The sequence below is a fragment of the Eriocheir sinensis genome, unplaced genomic scaffold (assembly GCF_024679095.1).
Source record: "Eriocheir sinensis breed Jianghai 21 unplaced genomic scaffold, ASM2467909v1 Scaffold1690, whole genome shotgun sequence".
Taxonomy (NCBI): domain Eukaryota; kingdom Metazoa; phylum Arthropoda; class Malacostraca; order Decapoda; family Varunidae; genus Eriocheir; species Eriocheir sinensis.
The window spans coordinates 11,905-36,588 of record NW_026111062.1 but is presented as its reverse complement, the minus strand read 5'-3'; the positions used below and the strand labels follow the sequence as shown (position 1 = coordinate 36,588).

At 45.7% G+C, this 24,684-nt stretch overlaps 2 protein-coding genes across 2 annotated transcripts; both read right to left on the bottom strand.

Annotated features, from left to right (window-relative positions):
* Window positions 1-14,393: 14,393 nt before the first annotated feature.
* Window positions 14,394-15,263, bottom strand: LOC126990489 (uncharacterized). The gene has a single exon (XM_050849082.1). The coding sequence runs from the start codon at window positions 15,261-15,263 to the stop codon at window positions 14,394-14,396; it is 870 nt and encodes a 289-aa protein (XP_050705039.1).
* Window positions 15,264-20,856: 5,593 nt separating this feature from the next.
* Window positions 20,857-21,916, bottom strand: LOC126990488 (chaperone protein DnaJ-like). The gene has a single exon (XM_050849081.1). The coding sequence runs from the start codon at window positions 21,612-21,614 to the stop codon at window positions 20,964-20,966; it is 651 nt and encodes a 216-aa protein (XP_050705038.1). The 5' UTR covers window positions 21,615-21,916; the 3' UTR covers window positions 20,857-20,963.
* Between the last annotated feature and the right edge of the window lie 2,768 nt (window positions 21,917-24,684).

Below are 24,684 nucleotides of genomic sequence, written 5' to 3'. Positions count from 1 at the left end.
CAGATGTAGAGCCGGTACATGGCACGTTGTAGATGCAACATGAAACTGTCTCGAGTTGGGGGCATTTTCCTTACAGTGTACTCCTTTCTCTGCTTTTTGACAGCGAAGTTCATTTAGTGAGCTACACTTGGTGTCCCCATGTACAGCCTTCAAACAAACTTTGCAGCTGTTGAGATCTGGGATTCATCAAGGGTGAGGCTGTCTCCTAGTGTGGCAAAAGGTTCAAACTGAGCTGCATCCTTCATCATGAGTTTGAAGCCCTTCTTCTTGCCTTTGTCAAAAAAGGCACTGACTGTATCACAACCAGTGATACAGTAAAGTGGGAGAAGTAAACTGTGTTGAAGCTTGGTGAGACAGTCGTACAATGTGTGGACAGGAATGTATCTAGTGACTGTAGTGTACTCTCCTTCTTTGCCAATCAGGAAGTACACTTATGTGTTGATTGTTGGCCAGTGGTGTAGCAGGAGTAACAGAACATCTGTGTCAGGGCTGCAAACTACTATTACCTTTGCTCCAGTGTTTGCAGCAGCACAGGCATGGAGGACAGGTCTTGTGTCTGCCCTCTTGATTGGAAAAGATGTCAAGGGCTGGTAATACTGCAGCGCGGGTGATCATGATGCCATCCTCATCTTCACCTCCACTGACATATAGACTCTGATTTGCTATGGTCAAGTTTTCCTTCTTCTCCTTCACATAATCAATGCAGAGTGCTGCCAGATGTGCATTGTTTTCAGCAATGGCCAAGAACTGTTTCCAGTATTCAGCTGGTATCTTAGTACTAGGTCTGATTTAAGGGAAGAGTCCTCCGTGAAAATATGAAAATATTTTTCAAAATATACGAAATTGAGTTATATGGTCTATAGCAACATCCTACTCTTTGGCTTTCGAATGGTAGATCTTTTTTCAGTCAGACATAAATTTAGATTTTAAGAGCGAGGAGATTTAAATGGCTACTGTGTGGGCGTGTCACGCTGACTGCGGCGCATTAGCTGGCATGCCAAAGTATGGAATAAATGTTGAAAAATCAAACATGCAGCAATCTTCAGGCTGAAGTTTGTAACCCATGTAACAGTTTTGGAACACAATTTGGGTAGGCGGTGGCTGATTGGCTAGCGTGCGTGCCCCGCATTCATTGCGTGATGGACGACGCGGGTTCGAATCCGTCGCTACCACCTGGGATTTTTCAGTCACCACCGAGTGGCTTGAAACTACCCACATGCTGTCCTGAAGACCACCCATCAACCCGGACTCTAGTGGAAATCGTCCAAGTGAATCAAGAAAGAGCTCCGGGGAAGCATGAGCCAATAAAAGATGGCGCCACTATAAAGCACTTGCCTGCAGCATGAGGGGCTGGAGACGAATACCATTTGGCCCCTCAAGAGAGCCTACCGGCGTTTTAGGCTGGCACATAAAACATATAAAAAAAATATGGATATGAAAAGTGTAACCTGCTCACAAAAATGTTTGGAACAAATGAATACATAGAAAAAGGTTATAAATGAGAGAAAATAGAAGAATTACACCGAAGAAGACAATAGAGAAGAAAAAGAAGACAGACAAAGGACTTCCAACCGATAGCTACGCATCTGGAGAGTACTGATCGTGTTTGCAACAATGAGGGGCGGGGCGCGCCCTGACACCCTCACCTTTGAGCGATTAATACCTTTATAAGGGGGACAAGGTGCCTGATCCTTTTTTGCACTCACTGATATGTGATTACTGATCCCATGAAATTAATATCAAAGTAGCATTGACATTATAGTACCTACACTGGGCCCAAGAACTTTACCAGTAGGTAGGAAGACACCTACCGAACGGACGCAAGCCACTCCCGGTGAGGTATATATGGGAGGTGAGAAGGGAGCTAAAGCCCTCCAAAGACCCTTCCCATGTCCTCACTAACCGTTTCCCTATTGTCTCACCAACACCGGGGAGTAGTTCAGCATGCTCTCTAAAGACAGATCCTCTCTCTATCCACACCACACTACATTCACACAACGTATACACCTTTTCCCAAAATTCAAATTTCAAAATGGCACACCTACATTATGTCTCGGAGTCCCCGCCTGGGGGGGAGGGGGGGGACCACAAATTCCCTCAGTGAGGACTCCCCTTCTGGCTGCCGACCCGAGAGGTGTCTTGATAACTCCTCGAACCTCTTTCTTCTCAATTTCTGCAACATTCGCGATCTTCGTTCTAATTTTCATTCTGTGGAACACCATCTCTCTTCCTCTAAACCTCAAATTCTCTTCCTCACCGAAACAGGTTTCTGAGGCTACTGACAGCAATCTCTACTCTGTTCCCTCCTACTATCTCTATCCTAAATTTCAATCCAAAGCTGGATGTTGCGCCTACGTGCGCAACGACATCACTTGCTCTCGTGCCCACAACCTTGATTCGTAAGAATTTTCCACCATCTGGCTAAGACTTCATTGTCATTCTATTACTAAATACATCTGGGCCGTTTATCTCGCACCTAACTCTACTAACTATGTAAAATTCTTTCATTATTTGAACTCTAAAGTGGAGCACATCTTGACCCACTCCCCCTTCGCTGAAATCTCCATCCTAGGAGATTTCAATGTTCACCACCAGCTTTGGCTTTCATCCTCTTTCACTAACCATCCTGGTGAACAAGCCTACAAATTTGCTATCCCCAACGATCTATAGCAGTTGGTCCAGCACCCTACACGTATTCCCGACCGTCTAGGAGACAGGCACAACATTCTAGACCTCTTCCTTAGCTCAAACCCTTCTGCTTACTCTGTCAAACTGTTCTCTCCGTTGGTCTCCTCCGATCACAGTCATATTTCTGTATCCTGTCCTATCGCTCCTGTTCACCCTCTGGACCCGCCGAAGAGGCGATGCTTCTGGCATTTTGCTTCAGCTCGGTGGGACGACCTAAGGATGTACTTTTCCGATTTCCCGTGGAATGATTATTGCTTCCAGGATAGAGACCCCTCTGTGTGTGCTCAGCGCATCACAGAGGTGATTGTCTCTGGAATGGAGGCATACATTCCACGTACTTTCTCTACTCCTCACGCTAAAAAGCCTAGGTTTAATCACGCCTGTTCTCGTGGTGTCAATGATAGAGAGGCAGCTCACAAAAGGTACCAGAGCCTTCAAACTAATGCTAATTATGAACTTTACATTTCTGCCCGGAATCGTACCAAATCTATTCTCCGACTAAGCAAAAACTCTTTTATTAATAGAAAATGCCAAAACCTTGATTTCTCTAACTCTTCCCGTGACTTCTGGCATCTAGCCAAAAACATCTCCTCCAACTTCACTTCTTTCCCTTTCCCTCCACTCTTCAGTCCTGACGGCAACACTGCCGTCTCATCTATCTCTAAGGCTGAACTCCTCTCTCAAACTTTTTCTAAAAACTCCACTCTGGACGATTCTGGGCATATTCCTCCTACTCATCCCCCTTCTGACTCCTTTATGCCTGTTATAAAGATTCTTCAAATTGATGTTTTCTATGCCCTCTCTGGCCTCAATCCTCAGAAGGCTTATGGACCTGATGGAGTGCCTCCTATTGTCCTTAAAAACTGTGCCTCCGTGCTATCACCTTGCCTGGTCAAACTCTTTCGCCTCTGCCTGTCAACATCTACCTTTCCTTCCTGCTGGAAGTATGCCTTCATACAGCCTGTGCCTAAGAAGGGTGACCGTTCCAATCCCTCAATCTACCGTCTTATAGCTTTACTTTCTTGTCTATATAAAGCTTTTGAATCAATCCTTAACTAGAAGATTCAAAAGCACCTTTCCATTTCTGACCTTCTATCTGATCGCCAGTATGGATTCCGCAGGGGGCGTTCTACTGGTGATCTCCTTGCCTTCCTAACTGACTCTTGGTCATCCTCTCTTAGCCATTTCGGTGAAACCTTTGCTATTGCACTGGACATATCAAAAGCTTTTGATATGGCCTGGCACAAATCTTTGCTTTCCAAACTACCCTCCTACGGTTTCTATTCTTCTCTCTGTACCTTTATCTCCAGTTTCCTTTCTGACCGTTCTAGTTCTGCTGTGGTAGACGGTCACTGTTCTTCACCTAAACTTATTAACAGTGGTGTCCCACAGGATTCTGTCCTATTTCCCACTCTCTTTCTGTTGTTCATTGATGATCTTCTTTCCAAAACGAACTGTCCTATCCATTCCTACGCCGATGACTCCACTCTCATTACTCAACTTCTTTTAATAGAAGACCCACCCAACAGGAACTTAACGATTCAAGGCTAGAGGCAACAGAACGCTTAGCCTCACACCTTACTATTATCTCCGATTTGGGCAAAAGGAACCTGGTGTCCTTCAACGCCTCAAAAACAGTTTCTCCACCTATCCACTCGACGCAATCTTCCAAACAACTATCCCCTATTCTTTTACAACACTCAGCTATCACCTTCCTCAACACTAAACATCCTCGGTCTATCCTTAACTCAAAATCTCAACTGGAAACTTCATATCTCATCTCTTACTAAATGAGCTTCCTCGAGGCTGGGCGTTCTGTACCGTCTCCGCCGGTTCTTCTCCCCCGCACAGTTGCTATCCATTTACAGGGGCCTTGTCCGCCCTCGTATGGAGTATGCATCTCATGTGTTGGGGGGGTCCACTCACGTAGCTTTCCTTGACAGAGTGGAGTCAAAAGCTCTTCGTCTCATCAGCTCTCCTCCTCATACTGATAGTCTTCTACCTCTCAAATTCCGCCGCCATGTTGCCTCCCTTTCTATCCTCTATCGATTTTTTTATGCTGACTGCTCTTCTGAACTTGCTAACTGCATGCCTCCCCTCCTCCCGCGGCCCCGCTGCACACGACTTTCTACTCATTCTCATCCCTATACTGTCCAAACCCCTTATGCAAGAGTCAACCAGCATTTTCACTCTTTCATCCCTCACGCTGGTAAACTTTGGAACAATCTTCCTTCATCTGTATTTCCTCTTGCCTACGACTTGAACTCTTTCAAGAGGAGGGTATCAGGACACTCTCCTCCCGAAATTGACCTCTCTTTTTGGACACTCCTTTGACCTCTGTTCGGGAGCAGTGAGTAGCGGGCTTTTTTTTTACTTTTTTCTTACGCCCTTTAACTGTCTCCTTAGCTGTAAAAAAAATCGCGTTTTTCTCAAAACTAGTACAAAATGAATATATAAATATTTTTTTGCTTTTATTTTCCGCACGACTTTCATGAAACTTTAGGACATACAAGATCATATATCGTACTAATATTCTACAAGTTTTTTTTTTTTTTTAATCGGCATAGTTTCGAAATATGGGAAAATTTTCCGAAAACAATAAAAAAACATTTTAGAGATTAAAAAAAATAGTCTTCAAAAAAACATCTTGACAAATTATTAGAATAACAATAAATTATCAGATGTGCTTGTCACAAGGAGATCACTAGAAAAAATTGGCTGAGAAAAATTTATTCAAAGTTTTCATAAAAATAACGAAAAATAGTTTTCTTAATTTTTCATTTCATCCGACCAGCTTGAAATGTTCATATTTTAACAAAGGTACTAATATATACAACATATAAATTATTCATGACCATTGATGCAATTTTAGTCCACGGAGGACTTTCCCTTCCATATGCACTGTACTATGTTTTGCATGACTTCTCTGTGCGCTTTTCTCTTGTCTGAGACTTTGTACTGTTCTCCCTGTACACATCAAATGCTATGTGTGTTTGTGGAGATATCCTGTGTTGAATGAGTAACATGGGACAGGAACCTACTGGCCATATCTTTGAAAGTGATGGGCAGTGTGGTAGAGGGAGCAGGCAGCGACTGGATGACAGCATGGCCATCATATATCACAGCATCAACAGCTTGTCCAGGCTGGTGATTTTGTCTCCCGGAGTCAGTTCTTCAAGCTTATGCATGGTGTCTGATTTTTTATATGTTACCATTGTACCATCATGACTGAAGATGCTCATGGGCACAAGGGCATTTTCAAATGCCATCACCCTTTGAAGTGGGACCTTCTTGACGGCATTGACTGCTAATAGGCGAAGATACATGGTTTCACCCTTGATAGATACATTCTTTGACTTGATTTTGACTTTCTTTTTCATCTCTTTCATGGTCTTGATGTTTGACCGAGGTATGGGTGCACAGAAGCTCTTTGGGTTGTCAGATGTCAGGTTAGAGACAAAGTTATCAGCCATGGTGGTGCCCTTGCCAAGTGCACTACAGAGACTTTTCTCTATGGCATCTGGTGCAACTGCTGCTGTAGCTATGTTGATCAACTTTGTGGATGCTTCGGAGATATCAAAGGGATCTACATGACCCTGAAGCATGTCACGTATCTTCTTCACATCAGAATTCCATCTAGTGTCAGATGCTTTCGTCTTTGTCTGTGCTGGCTGGTTGTCATCAGGCAGGTTGGTATCTGTACCCTTTTTGAATTTTGCAGCAGTGACAGGTCGGGCTATAAACCAGCTCATCCCTGTCCTGTCCAAATCCCTTACGCACGAGTTAAGAAAGTCGCGTGCAGCGGGGCCGCGGAAGGGGGGGAGGCATGCAGTTAGCAAGGTCAGAAGAGCAGTCAGCGTGAAAATAACGATAGAAGATAGAAAGAGAGGCAACATCACGGCGGAATTTAAGAGGTAGAAGACTATCAGTAAGAGGAGGAGAGCTGATGAGACGGAAAACCTTAGACTCCACTCTGTCCAATAGAGCTGTGTGAGTGGAGCCCCCCCACACGTGAGATGCATACTCCATACGAGGGCGGACAAGACCCCTGTATATGGATAGCAACTGTGCGGGGGAGAAGAACTGGTGGAGACAATACAGAACGCCCAACCTCAAGGAAGCTAATTTAGTAAGAGATGAGATGTGGAGTTTACACTTGAGATTTTGAGTTAAGGATAGACCGAGGATGTTTAGTGTTGAAGAAGGTGACAACTGAGTGTTGTCAAGGAATAGGAATATGCGGTACAGTTTTGGTCCCCCCACCATGCAAAGGATATTGCTAAATTAGAAGGTGTTCAGCGTCGGGCAACGAAAATGATCCCTTCCTTGCGCAACAAATCCTACGAAGAAAGGCTTTCTACCCTTAACATGTTCTCTCTTGAGAAACGTCGCCTCCGAGGAAAACTGATCGAATGTTTTAAAATACTTAATGGTTTCACGAATGTAGACAGATCAACATTGTTTATGATCGATGACAGTCTGCGCACGAGGAACAATGGCGTAAAACTCAGATGTAGACAAGTAAATTCAGACTGCACAAAATTTTTCTTCACCAACGTTGTAGTGCGAGAATGGAATAAGCTTCCACCATCAGTCCAGTGTAACACGATTGACTCCTTCAAAAATAAGCTCGACCGTCACCTCCTTCAACTTAATATCAACTAGAGTAGAAGTGCAACGTTTTGGAGTCTTCTGATTAATGTAAAATCACTTAGGTTTAAGGACAGACCACCAAGTCTGGACCATGGGGTCTGTGTGGTCTGATTTTCTATGTAAATCTATCTATGTAAATCTTCACTCTTTTATCCCTCACTCTGGTAAACTCTGGAACAATCTTCCTTCATCTTTATTTGCTCCTGCCTACGACTTGAATTCTTTCAAGAGGAAGGTATCAGGACACCTCTCCTCCCGAAATTGACCCCTCTTTCGGCCACCTCCTTGGATTATTTTTAGGAGCAGTGAGTAGCGGGCTTTTTTTTTTATTGTTGTTTCCTTTTTTTATGCCCTTGAGCTGCCTCCTTTGTTGTAAAAAAATAAAATAAGATAAATAATCAGTCACACCATGACACACTTTCAGACATCACAATAGCACATCCCTCCTTACTCCTGCCTCCATACTTCTCATCTATCCCCGTCCATACAACACCCCCAGGCACACCCTCCCACGTACCCTCTCTACCATCACTCACACCAGTTCCTCGAATATGTGTTTCGCTCACTCCCAACACATCCACTCTACCATTTACAAAATTTTCAGTCATCACTCTCCTCTTTTCCTCACCACCTAAACCATTCACATTAATAGACACCAGTCTCAGACATTCCTTTCTCTTCTGCCGCCCTCTGGCCATCGCTCCTGCCTCTAAAAACTCGATAAAAGTATTAGAGGCCACCAATGCCAGTCCAGTGTAGTGTTATGGAGACTTGCTCCTTGTCAAGGCTAAAAGGATTAAAACAAAGCAGCTGATGGTCGCTGCCCCCCTCCTCGTTGGTTCTACCCCGCAGGGTATACTAACGGTGCGCGCCACGTGAAGGTGAGGATGTGGTAGGCTACCTTCCCAGTCAGAGGGTAGCCGTATTGCTCCTTTCCCAATACCCCAAACAAGGAAACCGTACGCAAAGGCAGCAAAACGCACCTCGGATGAACCTCATTGGTTACGATACTGCCACTGCGCAAAGCAGCGGTATTACGTAATTAAAAGTGCCGCTGGGAAAAGTCAATTGTTGTTGTTGGTGGTCGTGATGAGAGTTAGTGTGTGTGTGTGTTGAACGTATTTCGAAGTTGTAGTGTGCAATTCACACACGGGCGGATCACAAGCTGGCCCCGTCATCGCCAGCAAGTACCCTGCCCACCCGAGCAAGCTTTGTATAGTCGATCTATGGGTACTGCCGGGACCTTCAGCAGTGTGTGTGTGTGTGTGTGTGTGTGTGTGTGTGTGTGGTTAGATAAGAGTGTTTGTGTTTTAAGGGGGACTCCTTGAAGCTTTTTAGTAGAGTTCAGTGTCTGTGTGTCTGTGTCTGTGTCTGCTTCTTTGTCTGTATCATTGTGTTTGTTTCATCTGTGTGTGATTGATAGATTAAGATTCTCAGGAGTGGTCTCGCTTTTCCCTTCATTGATATCGTATTGTCTCTGCGTGTGTTTTTTTTTTTTTTTTTTTTTTTTGCTTTTAATATTATCGTTGTTCAGGGTTTTCTTTTTTTTTATTTTCATCATCCTATTTCTTGCGGTTTTATTATTTTCATAATTAATTTATTAGGTTTATAATGCAATGGTGAATTTTACACACACACACACACACACACACACACACACACACACACACACACACACACAGTCCAGTCCACCAAACTACTCGGCATCACTGTGGACAACCGACTCAACTGGAAGCGCCACGTCTCCAACACCGTCAGAGCAGCCTCCTACAAGCTGTACATGCTGCGTAGACTCAGGACACTGGGGGCACCGGCTGCTGAGCTGTGCAGTATTTACACTTCTTTCATACTGCCAAAGCTCACGTATGCCTCCCCGGCTATTCGCCAATTTATTAATCTTGTGGGTAAAGAACGAAGAAGAGATAGGAGGAAGAGTAAAGACAAGAGAAAAGTAAAAAAAATAAGACTGAAAATTGGAAAACAAATCTGAACCTTTTACAAATATAAAATAGACTGAGATAGAGATAGACTAATACATATTCAACAATTTAGGTAAGAAAACTATCTCCCCTGTTACATATATAGAGTTCACTGTATATGCTATAATGCTAGAAGCCAGGTTGCTAGGTAGTTAGAGACAGAAAAAATCAAACGAACCCAATTAAACAGAAAAGAGATTCCGAGAAGCACTCAGTCTTCATTTCTGACTCATTATTTGGAACCTGCGACTTTATTCACAAATGCTCCCGATAAGGCGGTAAATCTTTCCTTCATTATTGTCTGACTTTTCCTTTAAACCTGCGACTTTATTCGTGGATTCTCTCCTTTAGGCCATAACGTTTTCATTCATCGCTGACTTTTTCCTATAAACCTGCGACTTTTTTTCACGAATTCTCCCGATTAGTCGGTAAATCTTTCCTTCATTTTCCTGACGTTTTCCTATAAACCTGCGACTTTTTTTGTGGATTCCCTTCCTAAGGCTATCATTTTTTCTCTCATCGCTGACTTATTCTTGAACACGTGCCATTTTTTTATGAATTCTCTCTGACAGGCACTTGATATTTTCCCTTCATTTCTGTCTGTTGCCCTAGAACGTGCGGCTTTTCGTTTCATCGTTGACTTCTTCTTCCTTATGGATGACTTTGTAACGCACTTCATTTTTCCTTCATTTCAATTTCATCACACTTCCCTTGTCACTGTAGCACAAATACAACTACACACACACACACACACACACACACACACACACACACACACACACACACACACACACACACACATAATTTTCAGTTCTAGGGCTGCAATCCTTCCTCTCAATAAACCGTTTTATTATTATTATTATTATTTATTACACACACACACACACACACACACACACACACACGGGAAACCTTACAGCCAGTTATAAGCCCGTAAAATCAAACCATAACTGTCTGGAAATGCGAAGTGAAGCGACCGAGAGCGAGGCAGTGGTTAACCCACACCTCAAAATTATACTTCAGACGCGCACCCCTTTGTGTGTGTGTGTGTGTGTGTGTGTGTGTGTGTGTTTGGGATAAGCTGAGGATAGACAAGGATGGATATGCATGCATTAGAACAGATCAAAGGGATAATGTGTAAAAAGACATTAAACTTTTTTTATTTTTTATAGAAAGGAACGAGAATGTGGATAAGTAAGGGGGGGAAACGAGACTAAGTGGATGAGGAACAATGACTAGTAAAGGAAAACACTGAAGAATCGAGACTCGAGAACGAGAACATGCAAGGGGAGACACACGAGAGAGTGGGTGGAGGAGGAACAATGATTAGTAAAGGGAAACACCGAAGAACCGAGCCACGAGGACGAAAATATGCAAGGGGAGACACACGAGAGACTGGGTGCAGGAGGAACAACTAAAGGGGAACACCATCAGGGAAAACGTTGAGACTCATATACGGGGAAAATCTGGACGGTAAACGAAGAAGACAAAAGTAGAAGAAACACTGAAGATTGACAATATATAGATAGTCTTGTAGGGAAGGAGGCGGCTGAGAGCAACACAGGAAAGCAAAGAGAGGAAGAGGTTAGCTAGAGAAAATGCGATAATGTGAAGGGAAGACGAGGAGCACGGGAGAAGGACAAGGCTGGACAGCGAGTGACGAGGAAAAATAGGTTTGTGGCGGGAAAGGGGAAGGTGGCGGCTGGAAATGGTATACGCGTACAGTAGGGGAGGGAAGGGGAAGGGAAGGTATGGAAGGAAGGGGAAGGGACAGAATAACGGGAGATAAGAGAGGAGAAATAGACGAAGAATAGGGGAGAGGAGGGCGGTTTTCCGAAAAGGTGTAAAAGGAAAGGGAAATGAATGGATAACGAGAGCCAAGTAGTGGAAACATTAATGGTGACGCGGGAAAGCTATGAAATGCTGCATCATAAAATTACGCTCGGATATTGGTACCTCTCATAAAGTAATACATGATTAAATAACAATGGACGATAAGTAAAATTAAAAAATCCAATCACACCTCACCTGTCACAGTATCATGATGGCAGGTACTGTGGTGGCGTGGAGAGAAATGACGTAAAAAAAAAACCTAACCTAGTCCGCCACCTGCTCATCACATTCAAAGCTCCACATCAAGGAAGCTTTTAATTTAAGAGTTCATTCCTCGAAATTCAACGCGGGCTCCCCCTGCATGGTACACCTGCGGGCCCGCGTCCCCGCATAGCAGCCAAAGGGTACAGTCAAGATCTATAGAAGGAGAGGTCAATTCACTTCTCTCTACTGCACATCCTATGTGGCGTCACTACGAGGTGCGGCTAAGGACCAATGAGACGTCGCCTGGATGCCTGGCGGAATGACAAAGTAACCAATGGAGAGGTTTGCCGGGACCCCTCTCGGAGACACAAGGGAGGGAGGGGGAGGGGGGATAGAGATAATGATCCTAGGAATGGGTAACTGAACCATTACAGATTCAGGTCCTCTGTCGGTCTGTCTCTCTCTCTCTCTCTCTCTCTCTCTCTCTCTCTCTCTCTCTCTCTCTCTCACACACACACACACACACACACACACACACACACACACACACACACACACACACACACACACACACACACACACACACACACACACACACACACACACACACACACACACACACACACACACACACACACACACACACACACACACACACACACACGTACACACGCGATACAAAGAATCATTTTTTCAAATTTGAAAGCAAATTTCCCCATAATACACAAATTAGTGGAGCTCCTTTGACTTTTACGCGGCGACAGGTCTGACCAGACTGACCGGGTCATGAGCGGTCAACCCCTGCTGCTCACCTCATAGTGACGTCATGCGCGGAGCGCTCCGAAATAAGCCCAAATTGAAGTGACCTTTCCTTCTTTAGATCTTGGGTACAGGGTTTAATGCGTGTTTTCACTCGCCGCGGTAGCCGCTCATCTCTTCAGGGAAAACGTTCAGTATCGTGGATTTCAATGTGTTTTGCTGTGCATTCATTTTCCCGTTTCTTTTTTTTTTTTTCACTTAATATATAGAAGAAAAAAAAAGGTGCTCTTAACGCTCTTGTTTCCTTCCTTTTCCTTTTCCCTTCTCTTCTTTTACTCTGCCATCTTAAATTCCACCTTTCTATCTTCCTCCTTCCTCCTTCCACCTTCGTGCGTGTGGCGGGAAGTTTTCACCCGCCCCGTCTGAGAAAGCGGCGTTGCCCGCGTCCGCGTTATAAGCGCGGACGCGGGCCTCGCCCGCAAGTGTGAAAGGGCTAAATGAAGCGTAAGAACCAGTAATTGCAGTGCCGTAATTTCTGGGCTAGGAGGTTGTGGGCTCCAAAATGTTTTCTATATCGGGCTAAACATGCTCCTAAAAGTGCTGACTAAAAAAAGTTCCCCCGCCTGCTCGCTGGCCCCGCCCCCCCAACTCATGAATCTAGGAAGCTCTCTGGCCCCCTAAGGCTTCTTTCAGACGGCGCGGGCACTGCCCGCGTCCGCGTTTAAGCGCGGACACACCCGCTTCCACGTACCTTTTCAGACGGCGCGGGTGAAAACCACCTGCCACCCACGGGCCTCGTCATCTGGCTCACCAGTTTGTGTTCTGCACGCACTAATCATGGACCGTGATCGCCTTCGTCTCCTCTACCTATTGCATTTGCGACAGAGCTGGTCTCTCTTGCACAAGGGATATCAACTGCTCTGTATCAATATTAGCCTCCATATTAAATGCAAGGGGACAGTCACGCACAACCAATCACGTTGAAATCCAGCAGACTATTGAATGAGTTTCCTCCGGAGAAGTGCGCGGGTCGCGGGCCTGCCCGCGACGTGTGAAGACATGCATTAGACGCTGTACCCTGTAGCAACTAGGCGCGGAGGCGGGCCCGCGGGCAACCCTGGGGGCGCCCGCGCTGCATTTCGCTCGCACGCGGGCGATCGCCCGCGGCGGGCGACGCCCGCGCCATGTGAAAGGTTACATTGAAAACATCAGTAATTAGTTTAAGCGGGTCCGCGCCTAAGCGCGGACGCGGGTATCGCCCGCGTCGTCTGAAAGGAGCCTAAGAAAATCTATCAAACTTGCGGGCCTGAAATGCCTTGACCAAACGAATATTTGACGGATAACTCACATACGCAATTGAATTGATTGATAAATAAATATGTGAAGAGAAACAGTAAAAGAAAATAATAAAATAAAGCAATTGTTACAAAAATCCCACTATTTAATATAATTTATCTTGAACTGATGTAAAATTTTCATGTTGGTTTTCTTCAGAGTACGCGTCCGTATTCTCTGCCGCTCCCGGCTCACAGCACATGTTTCCAAAGGGCACAATGGACACTGGTCGGGCTCCGGTGAGTGTTTTTCACATTGACGGTGTACAAGTCAAGGCAAACCATCACAAAGGTCATACAGCTGTCCACGGAAATACCCACAACCTCTACCAAAGCTATATCAAATGTGGGCGTGTGTGTGAGCCCCTAAGTGTTTGAGGAGGAGATGCAAGGGGAAAAAGGAAGAGGCCGCGTGGGCGACGGGGAGCAAGGGAGAGACGAATCTCACGGCACCACTAACATTGCACTATGCTGATGACGTAACGCATATCATCAACTACTTAGAAAAATCAAGACAGTTAGTGGAGAATAAAATCATAAAGGATAGAGAGAAAGAGCTGGATGAGGTCCGAGGTCAGCATGAACCAAGCGCCACTGTAAACACTTGTCTGCGCCATAACGGGCCAGGCCGACCACCAGCCCCACCTAGAAAGCCTGCCGGCGCAACAGGCGAAAAGTTAAAAACACGCAAAACCAAACCAAACGATGGAACACAAATCGGTTATGCAGAAACAGATAAAGTTTCGCGACTAACAAGAAGAGGAACCAGAATAGGTAAATATATCTATGAAACGAGAAGAGGAAGCAGCATCAACTAAATATACCTACGGCTGTATTAAAACCCGACCAACAAAAACAAGAGCACACCTCACCAACGCCAATGCTTCATGTCTTCTTCGTATATCCGCCATTACCACACGTGGCAACAAGCAAGACAAACAAACTAAAACTTCAAGAGGAGCAAAGCAGAACACCAGGCGAGGATTTTAGTGCTTGTAAACGGTCCTTTCTTGTTCTTTTTCTTCTTTTGCTTCTTGGACTCATTCTTCGCTTCGTCCTTGGAGGGTTTCGAGGCCTTTTCTTTGAAGTCATCCTCCTCCAGAACTTGTCGCAGGAGAGCAGTGACCTCGTTGAGGTCAGGGGCATCTTCAAGGCTCTGTCGGAGGTCAGAGAAACGCTCCGTGTCAGGGATGACCTGCAGGGCCGTGCACGCTATGTCGATGACGTCATTCTCCTGCTGGCCGGGGTCCGCGCCCCGCGCCGCCAGACCGAAGTCCAACAGGAAGGCGCGCACCCCCTCGCCGGACGCGTCCACCAGCACGTTGCCCTCGTGGATGTCGCCGTGGGCGATGCCCCGCGCGTGCAGGCGCCGCACCACGCCGCACACCTCCACGAGGGCCAGCAGGCAGGCGCACACCCTGCCGCGGCCCAGGCAGTCCTCCAGCCGCTCCCCCGGGCACAGCTCCATCACCATGCACGGGGGAGAGTCTGCCGTCAGCCCGTACAGCCGGGGCACGGCCGCCTCGCCCTCCAGCTCCTGCAGCACACCCGCCTCCTCGGAGGTCTTGGCCAGCAGCTCGGGGTCGTTCTCCGGCTTCTTGACGGCCACGGGCACCGTCCCGCCCCGGGGGAGCGTCAGGCGCCCCCGGTACACCGTGCCGTACTTGCCCACGCCCAGCACGGTGCCCATCTTGAGCTGCTGCTTCTTGATCACGGGGAAGTCCATGCTGCCGGTCCTTGCCGTGTGGGCGGAGAGGGAGAAGGTGGCAAGTTTGTGTTCGCAGTGCTCGGTGATCTCCTTGACGTCAGCCATGTGGCTGTATTGTCTGTTAGATGTCTTGACAGAGTCAAGAGCATGACTGTATAGGGTCAAGATTCAGCACGTCACCTCGGTTTTGGGAAAACGGTTTTGGGGAGATTGGAGTTGACATTGCATAGGACTGAGTCTAGAGCTAGTTGGTAGGAGGTGCCGCGGCCAGGCCAGGTAGGGGTGCACACGAGGCAGCCGAATAGCTGGGGCATGCCAGCGCTGCACGGTGTTATAGTTGCCTCCTGTAGTTTTCAACGGAGCCTTTCACACGTGGCCGCTGTGGTTGCCCTATACGGTAATCCGCTTCGACGGCGTCTCTCTCTCTCATATGGAGCCCGCCACTCACGGTCGTCGCCACTCGCTGCATGTCCAGCACTGTTTCAAATGGGAGCCACCGATTGCCGCCGCTGTTGTCCAACGCCTATCACTTCTCAGTGGTGCCCAACAAGGCCAAGGGAGGAAGATAGGTTTGCTGACGTATAGGGGAGAGGAGTATATGGTAAGAGGAAGGGCTGCAAGGGTAATGGGAAAAAAAAGTGACGGAAATAGGGAAGAGAAGAAAATGGTTTGGGAAAGAGTGTATAAGAGGAATGGGGAGAGGAAGGGAATGAATGGGTAAAGAGGAGTATGGGAGGAAGAGGGGAAGGCAGTTTGCAGTAGAGATAAAAAGGAAGGGGTCGCATGAGAGAGAGAGAGAGAGAGAGAGAGAGAGAGAGAGAGAGAGAGAGAGAGAGAGAGAGAGAGAGAGAGAGAGAGAGAGAATTACATAGAATTACATAGAAAATCAGACCACACAGACCCCATGGTCCAGACTAGGTTGTCTGTCCTTAAACCTAAGTGATTTTACATTAATCAGAAGGCTCCAAAACGTTGCTTTTCTACTCTAGTTGATATTAAGTTGAAGGAAGTGACGGTCGAGCTTTTTTTTGAAGGAGTCAATCGTGTTACACTGTACCACTGACGGTGGAAGCTTATTCCATTCTCGCACTACAACGTTGGTGAAGAAAAATTTGGTGCAGTCTGAATTTACTTGTCTACATCTGAGTTTTACGCCATTGTTCCTCGTGCACAAAGTGTCATCGATCATAAGTAATGTTGATCTGTCTACATTCGTGAAACCATTAAGTATTTTAAAACATTCGATCAGTTTTCCTCGGAGGCGACGTTTCTCAAGAGAGAACATGTTAAGGGTGGAAAGCCTTTCTTCGTAGGATTTGTTGCGCAAGGACACCTAATTTAACAATGTCCTTTGCATGGTGGGGAGACCAAAACTGTACCGCATATTCCAAGTGGGGTCTGACTAAACTATTGTAGAGCGGAAGTATTACATCTTTATTCTTGAATAAGAAATTTCTTTTAATGAAGCCCAACATTCTGTTCGCTTTATTTGCTGCATCGATGCATTGATGTGAGAGTTTGAGGTTTGTCGTGATTTTGACCCCCAAGTCCTTGACGCATTGAACGCTTTTGAGTTTAACAGGCGCGCGAGAGAGAGAGAGAGAGAGAGAGAGAGAGAGAGATAACAATAAGGCATGATGGCCTATAAAGGGAGAGGGAAGTGATGTAAAGAAGAGGTGCAGAAGAAAGGAGAAGGGTTGGTCAATTGAGGACACCATTCATTTACACGAGGGAAAAGAAGGTTGTGATGGAGAGGAGGGAGGAGAGTAGGGGAAGGGGTATAAACAGAAGGAAAGGGAGGGGACGGGGGCACATGAGGGGAAAGCCGCTTGTGATGGGAAAGAGGGAGGCGGCTCACGGACAAGGGAATGTTCAGAAGGACGGTGAGGAGACGAGGGGCAGAGCTGACTCGTTGGTCCTGGCCGCTGTCCTAAAAATACAAGCATAATAATCCCACTTCAGCTCGGAGGAAATTATTACTTATCGCTCTCTTTTATTACACCTCATTTTCATTTTCCTTAATTAATCTGAAAAAAATACGAACATGATAATTTTACTTCACCTCAGGGGAAAATATTTGCTCTTTTGTATTACACCTTTATATATTTTTTTTATTTCACTCTTCCACTTTCTCTGTATATTTATCAAGCCATTTATTATGTGTGTGTGTGTGTGTGTGTGTGTGTGTGTGTGTGTGTGTGTGTGTGTGTGTGTGTGTGTGTGTGTAATTCACCACGGCCTGATCACGAGTTGGACTCGCTTTCGCCAGCAGGCACCCTCCCGACGTGAGAAAGTGCTCATCATCGTGGACCTCTGGGTACTGCCAGGACCCCACACACCACACACCCCATCCCCCTTGCTCAAGGGGGACAGTAACCACTCCTAGTCAACCGAAAGAATTCGGCCTGAGCGGAGCTCGAACCACCCCCTATTTGGCCGTGAAGCCTTGCAGCGCAGCGCCCTACCGATTGAGCTACCGGAGCGGTGTGTGTCTGAGTGTGTGTGTGTGTGTGTGTGTGTGTGTGAGAGAGAGAGAGAGAGAGAGAGAGAGAGAGAGAGAGAGAGAGAGAGAGAGAGAGAGAGAGAGAGAGGCACAGATACGTCCGTATCTGGAGTACGGTGCCCTGTGCTGGATGGCGAGTGCTGCCACCCACTTGCAGAGGCTCGACGCAGTGCAGCGACGAACACTGCGTCTGGTGGAGGCCAGCGAGCACCTGGAGGAGTCGTCTGCCACTGTGACATCGCTGGAGCACCGCCGTGATGTCTCAGCACTGGTGGTGTGTCACAAAGTCCAGGTGCAGGGGGTTCCCCACCTCAGCAGCTTGAGGCTCCCTCCACGCGCTGCTCAGAGGTTCACCCGGACTACACTCTCTGGTGACCAGCTCGTGGAGGTGCCTCGATCACACTCCAGGCAGCACCAGCGCACATATACAGCCAGGACCACACGCCTGTGGAACATGTTCACGGCAGCCACTCTCCAAGTGGAGAACATGAGCACGCAGCAGGTAAAGCTGGCTGCTCACAGGTGGCGTGAGGGACACCCAAGTGAGCTAGTGCTATAAACTATAAATATGAAGTGACAAACTGACATTATTCCATACTGTTTTTACATGTTTTTCTTTACTTTTTCGTATTTTATATTTGTATGCTTGTATGTTCCAACATTCGACAATTCAATTTGTCCCATACGCAGGCTCTTAGAATAACTATACCTAAAAAGTGTAATTTTGAGCCTCCTTTTTTTTTGTAAAAATTTGTTTAAATAAAAAATAAAGAGAGAGAGAGAGAGAGAGAGAGAGAGAGAGAGAGAGAGAGAGAGAGCAGGTGGGTGGAGGTTCTTGTAAAGGAGAAGTTACAGTGAAAGGAAAAGTGGTTTTGAGAAAGGAGGAGGAGGAGAAGGTGGAGGAGGAAGAGGAAGAGGAGGAGGAGGAGGAGAAGGTGGAGGAGGAGGAGGAGGAGGAGGAGGAGGAGGAGGAGGATTAAATAAGAAGGCATAAGTAGCTCTTGAAGTACTAAAGAACTAGACAGATAAATAGAACTAACCTTTGTAACTGTTTTAAAGTAAGTCACCTTCCTCCTCCTCCTCCTCCTCCTCCTCCTTCTCTCTCTCTCTCTCTCTCTCTCTCTCTCACACACACAAACACACACACACACACACACACACACACACACACACACACACACACACACACATCACCCCCTCCTGCCTTCTTTTGCTTAATTCCTTCCCCGTTCTTCATGTTTTTCTATACTTCGTCTGCTTTCCTCCTTGCCTTTCTTTTTCCTCCTCCACTTCCTCCTTCTCCTCCTCTTCCTCTTTTTTTCTACTCCTCTTCTTTCCCTTTCTGCTTCTCTCCCTTCTTCTTAATTCCGTTGCTCATCCTTTTTCTTGTTCATCTTCCTCTCGTTTCCTTCTTCTTCCACTCCTCCTCCACTTCCTCCTCCTTTCCTCAGCTCTCCTCCTCCCCTTCTTTCTCTTTCTCCTACATCCTCTCCCTCTTTCACACTGCCTCGTTACCCCTTTCTTCATCCTCCTGTTCTCCTCTTCCCCTCATCTTATATTTTCCTCCTCTTATCATCTCTTCCATCCTTCTCCTCTTCTTCCTACACCCTCACCATCTAACAGCCTCCTTCACCCTTCCTTCCTTCCTTCCTGTGTTCCTACCCCCCCCCCCCCCCCGTCGCCTTGAGCCTGTTATGAAGCTAAGGCTCTCTCCTAAGAGGCCTTGGTTAATCTGCGTCGTGGTCAGATCACTGTTCGCGGGACACAAACCACGGCGTGTGAGAAACGGCTACTCTCTCCAATGATGTCTTGCACCCCTCTCCCTCTCCCTCTCTCCCCTCTTCCCTCCGGCACTCTCCAATCCAGGTGAATGGTGGGGGAAAGGGGGAGAGAGGAGGTGGAAGGTGGTGGTCTCAGGGTGGTTTAATATTATGTTTGGTGTCTTGGAGGAGAAGAGGGAGAAGGAGGCAGTGAGGAGGACGAGGAATAGGAGGAGGAAAAGGTGGTGTTTGTGTGTGTGTGTGTGTGTGTGTGTGTGTGTGTGTGTGTGTGTGTGTGTTTCAAAGTGATTAATACAACTCCGTCTTTTGAGAGATAAAATTGCTCATCTCATCTCGTCTCGTCATCTTTTATCTCCCACTCATCTCTCACTCTCGGATCATCTAATTCTCATTCCCGTCATATCTCACGTCACCTCCTTGTCTCTCACTCCGTCACGCCCACGCCTCCTTCCTCTCGCCTCCTGCACACCCTCCTCTCCCAGCCTTCACTTCGTTCATGTTTCATCATCTTATTGACACTCCTCTCTTTTAGCTCTCTCGTGTTCCTTTCTTCTGAGTCTGTCCTAGTATCATCTTTTTCTTGTTTCCTCCACTCACTTCACTCTCCTCTCACAATTCTCTTACTACTCATTTCTTCCTTATACCGTCCTCCTCATCTGTTCTTTGTTTCACTTCATTCTAGAATTTCCTCTCATTATTTTTCACTTCCCACTCCCTTCATTCCCACTTCACTCCATTCCCACTCCAGACCAGTCATGTTTTTTTTTCACTTTCCTTCCCACTTAATCTCACATAGTTTCAGGCCTCAAAATTCTCTTCCTCCTCCTCTTCGAGCTGACTCGAGGTGAGGATACAAGGACAACAACACCGCTATTCCTGCGTGCAGGGAAGATGAGTGGGAAGGTGAGGAATAGGATGGAGATGAATAGAACAAGAAGAACAGTACCAGCAATACTGATCAGAGCGATAGGCAGAGGGAAGGAAATTCAAATGTTGCAAGTCATGGTAACTCAGACATCCTACGGCTAACAGGAGTCACTAAACATGGAACAGGAGGAAAAATAGGAGAAAGAAAATTAAAAGTGCAAGGGAAAAGAGTGAAGGATAGTTGACGACAGACTAAGACGCTTCCTTGAGAGAACTGATACATGACCAGACATCGGCACAACACGGCTTCGGAATATGAAGGGAAGCAGCCACAGCGCTCACTGGGACACACGAAGCATCAGCGCACTACACAACCCAAGAAAAACAATGGAAAAAAAAGAAGTAATATAAATAAGTTGCTTTACTGTAAGATAGTCCCAATAACAGTAATAATAGGATATCGTAAAAGAAGGAACACATAATGAATACTCCGACACAGGGAAAGTATATACTGGGTCCGACTTTGGGAAGAGATGGAGCTGGGAAACACATGAATGAGTCAGTAAGAAAGGAAGAAGAGAGAACTGATGGAATGATGTAGGCTCAAAAGCCTTCCTGACGCCTCACTCCTGCCTGCCGTCCCGGCGTCCCTTCTTAGTGAAACGACGCCGCCTTCTTCTTGTTTTGCCGGTACCGCTTCCTCTTCCTGGCCTTCTTCTCCTTGGGCGAGGTGTTGTCTATTGCGATCGTCTTATATCTGAAGGGAAATAGGAGGTGCCACATGTAGGCCGTCGAGCCTACTTCAGTCTCCTTGTTTCTTTTCTCTTTATTTATGTGAAACGATTTTGAATTAGATTTCGGTGTTGAAAAGGAGCCTGCAGAGGAGGAGGAGGAGGAGGAGGAGTGGTAGGAGGAGGACGCGTACGAGGAGGAGGAAGCCGAAGAAGAGGCCGAGTAGGAAGGCTTCCTCCCCGGAGCCTTGGCCTGACTGGCCGTGCTCCTTATCCGTGCGTCGTACCGGGCCCGTGAGTCGGGGTCGGAGAGCGTCTCCATCACCTGCTGCAGCTGCTGGAATTTTGTCTTGGCTTTCGCGTCATTCGGGTTCTTGTCAGGGTGAATCTTGAGGGCGAGGCGGTGGTAGGCTTTCTTGACCTCCTGCAGGGTGGCCTCGGGCTTCACGCCCAGGAGCTCGTAGTGGGTTTTGTTTGCCATTGGTCCAGGTGGTGGATACACGCGTATAGGCGTTCCATTCAACACGTCACCTCGGTTTCGGACACGCCGTTTTGTGTAGCTCGGAGTTGACATTGCATGGTCCCGAGTCTAGAGCTGAATGGCAGACCTTTAAGGGCGCAAATCACTGCGATGCTAAGGTCTCTTTAGTCACTTTACACCAAACTAACCAAGAAGACCCACTCACTGTTACCTTAGGGGAAGGGGGAGGGGGGGGCCTCTAGGCTAAGCCTGCGCAAGATGACTATAGGGAGAAAAAAGCTCCGAAGTGTGCGAAGCCGTCGTCATGACCACTATGTACAGGAGGGAGCATAGGGATACATGCAGACCACAGGAGGCCAGTCGGCGTACACACGGCGCCTCCTGGGAGTGGTTGATTCACCCATGGTCTAATAAAGTGGAGGTCAGTCCACCCGGGCGGTAAAAATGAGTCAGGTTGGCGCAGTGACGTCACGCAGTGGCCCGAGACGGGGTTCCACGTGCGATTGTACCCCAGTATCTCCTGAGCGTCCGTGACCTCAAGATTTCCCCAGTTTTGTGATGGTGCGCAAGTGTTCCGTGAATGGCTGTAGAAATACACAGTCAAATAAAATTGGCAAGTGGCACAGGTTTCCTCGCAATGAAGAAACAAGAAGGAAATGGGTCTCTCTTTGTGGTAAAAAAAGACAAGAACTAAATACTAAAAATGCAACAATTTGCAGTTTGCATTTCAATGAAACGGATTATAAAAGAAACTTGAAATATGATCTTCTACAATTGCCAGTGCCAAGACATCTACAGCAGCTTAAGCCAGATGCAATACCAACGCTTCAGCTCCCAACAAACACAGGTAAGTCAAAAGTTAAGGAAGCTGTGTTTATGTTTGTGTGCATATTGTGTGTGTGTATATATATATATATATATATATATATATATATATATGTATATATATATATATATATATATATATATATATATATATATATATATATATATATATATATATATATATATATATATATATATATATATATATATATATTTATCTCTCTCTCTCTTTTTTTCACTCTGTGCTAAGCAAGATAGTAGTAGTAGTAGTAGTAGTAGTAGTAGTAGTAGTAGTAGTAGCGCCAGCAGCAGCAGCAGCAGCAGTAGTAGTAGTAGTAGTAGTAGTAGTAGTAGCAGTAGTAGTAGAAGGGATTAGCAAAGAAGTAGGATAAAAATTATGGGAAGGAAGAGATTACAAACCTCTTTCTTTTCAATTTTCTTCCTCCTTTACCACTATCAGTAGTAGTAGTAGTAGTAGTAGTAGTAGTAGTAGTAATTATAGTTATTATTATTATTATATTATTATAATTATTATTATTATTATTATTATTATTATTATTATTATTATTATTATCATTATTATTATTACTACTATACATTTTAGCGGCAGACAAACGCTGTCTTTCGCAAATATCTCCTAAACGAATCTATGGATCAGTATGATATTTCAGCACACTACCTATAATACCCGGACCTAATTTATGGCTAACCTACCACATTACTATATGTCTTATGTGACGAGTTTACTTGTGAAAAATAACACAAACCCGACGAGTCATGTTGACGCATTCGAAGGAAAGTGTGCCCCCCCCCCCAGCACCCTCCCAAACTATTCCTAGCCACAACTACTCCCCCTTCTCGCTCTCGTTATCCCTCCTCTTCTCCCCCTAACTTCTCGCCTCCCTCATCACTCTTGTGTCCCTCCCTATTTCTCCCATCACTGTATTATATATTAGAATGTTATGTACGTGTATATGTATAGATAGTATGATTATTAACTAAGAGCATGGTACAGTTCCATGGAGGCAAGACGTATTTCACGTTGATAATTACTGTACAACAGCCTCGGGCTGGGGAAGGGGGATGGTGTGGTAGGGGTGAAGAGGGCAACCAGGAGGGGATACTGCGATATTGGAGTAGGGAAGGAGTGGTCTTTGGGTTGTTCGGGGCGTTGGTGGAGGGCTAGAGGTACCCCACACTCGTCCGATTCTGTTTAACACCTTAGATATGATGACTGGATTAGGCTTAATATCACTCAGTAAGCTCCTAACATAACACATATTGCAACATGGTATATTAGCCATAAATTAGGTCCGGGTGTTAAAGGCAGTGTGTTGAAATATCATACTGATCCAATGATTCGTTTAGGAGATATTTGCGAAAAACAGCGTTTGTCCGCCGCTGAAATGTATAGTAGTATAAAACATTCTAATACTATAAAAAAAATTAATAATAGAACTAGATAAACTATTGGTAATAATGATGATGATGATGATGATAATAATAATAACAATAATAATAATAATATTAATAATAATAATAATAATATTAGTAATGACAATAATAATAGTACCACATGGTAGTCGTCTTTTCCTTTCAAAGTAATTGCAACAAAAAATGTAAATTATCCTCATATCTGCCGTCACTAACAATTGTGTTGATCCTCTGCTTTCAGACATTCCTTCTCAGCCATCACATGATGACAGAGGTGACGCTGATGACCCTCAACCACAACCACAACCAATACAGCAACAGCATTGTGAGGAGCAAAGTAAGTGGAATTATAACTACCCTCTTGCACTACCACCACCACCACCACCACCCCCACAACCACTACTACTACTGCTACTACTGCTACTACTACTACTGCTGCTACTACTACTACTACTACTACTACTGCTACTACTACTACTGCTGCTACTACTACTACTACTACTACTACTACTACTACTACTGCTACTACTACTACTACTACTACTACTACTACTACTACTACTACTACTACTACTACTTATTCCTCATCTTGTAGTAGTACTTCTAAGCTACTGATTTGATATATGACTGAAAATGCTTATTTATTACATAGTTTTTAATATTTGAAAAAAAAATTATTACAGGTGCCAACAAGGATGTCAGCCAACATTCTGCTGCACCTACAAGCTGTACAGAGATGCAGAGTCAGTTGTCGCGTCTGCAGCATGAGAATGCAGCACTCCTTGCCAGCATAGCGGAGAAGGACATGAAAATCGCAGCCCAAAATGCTGAAATTGATCAACTTAAAAGCACATTACAGGGTGTGGAAAATTCTATTGTCAATGCTAGAAGGCACCTGAGCACC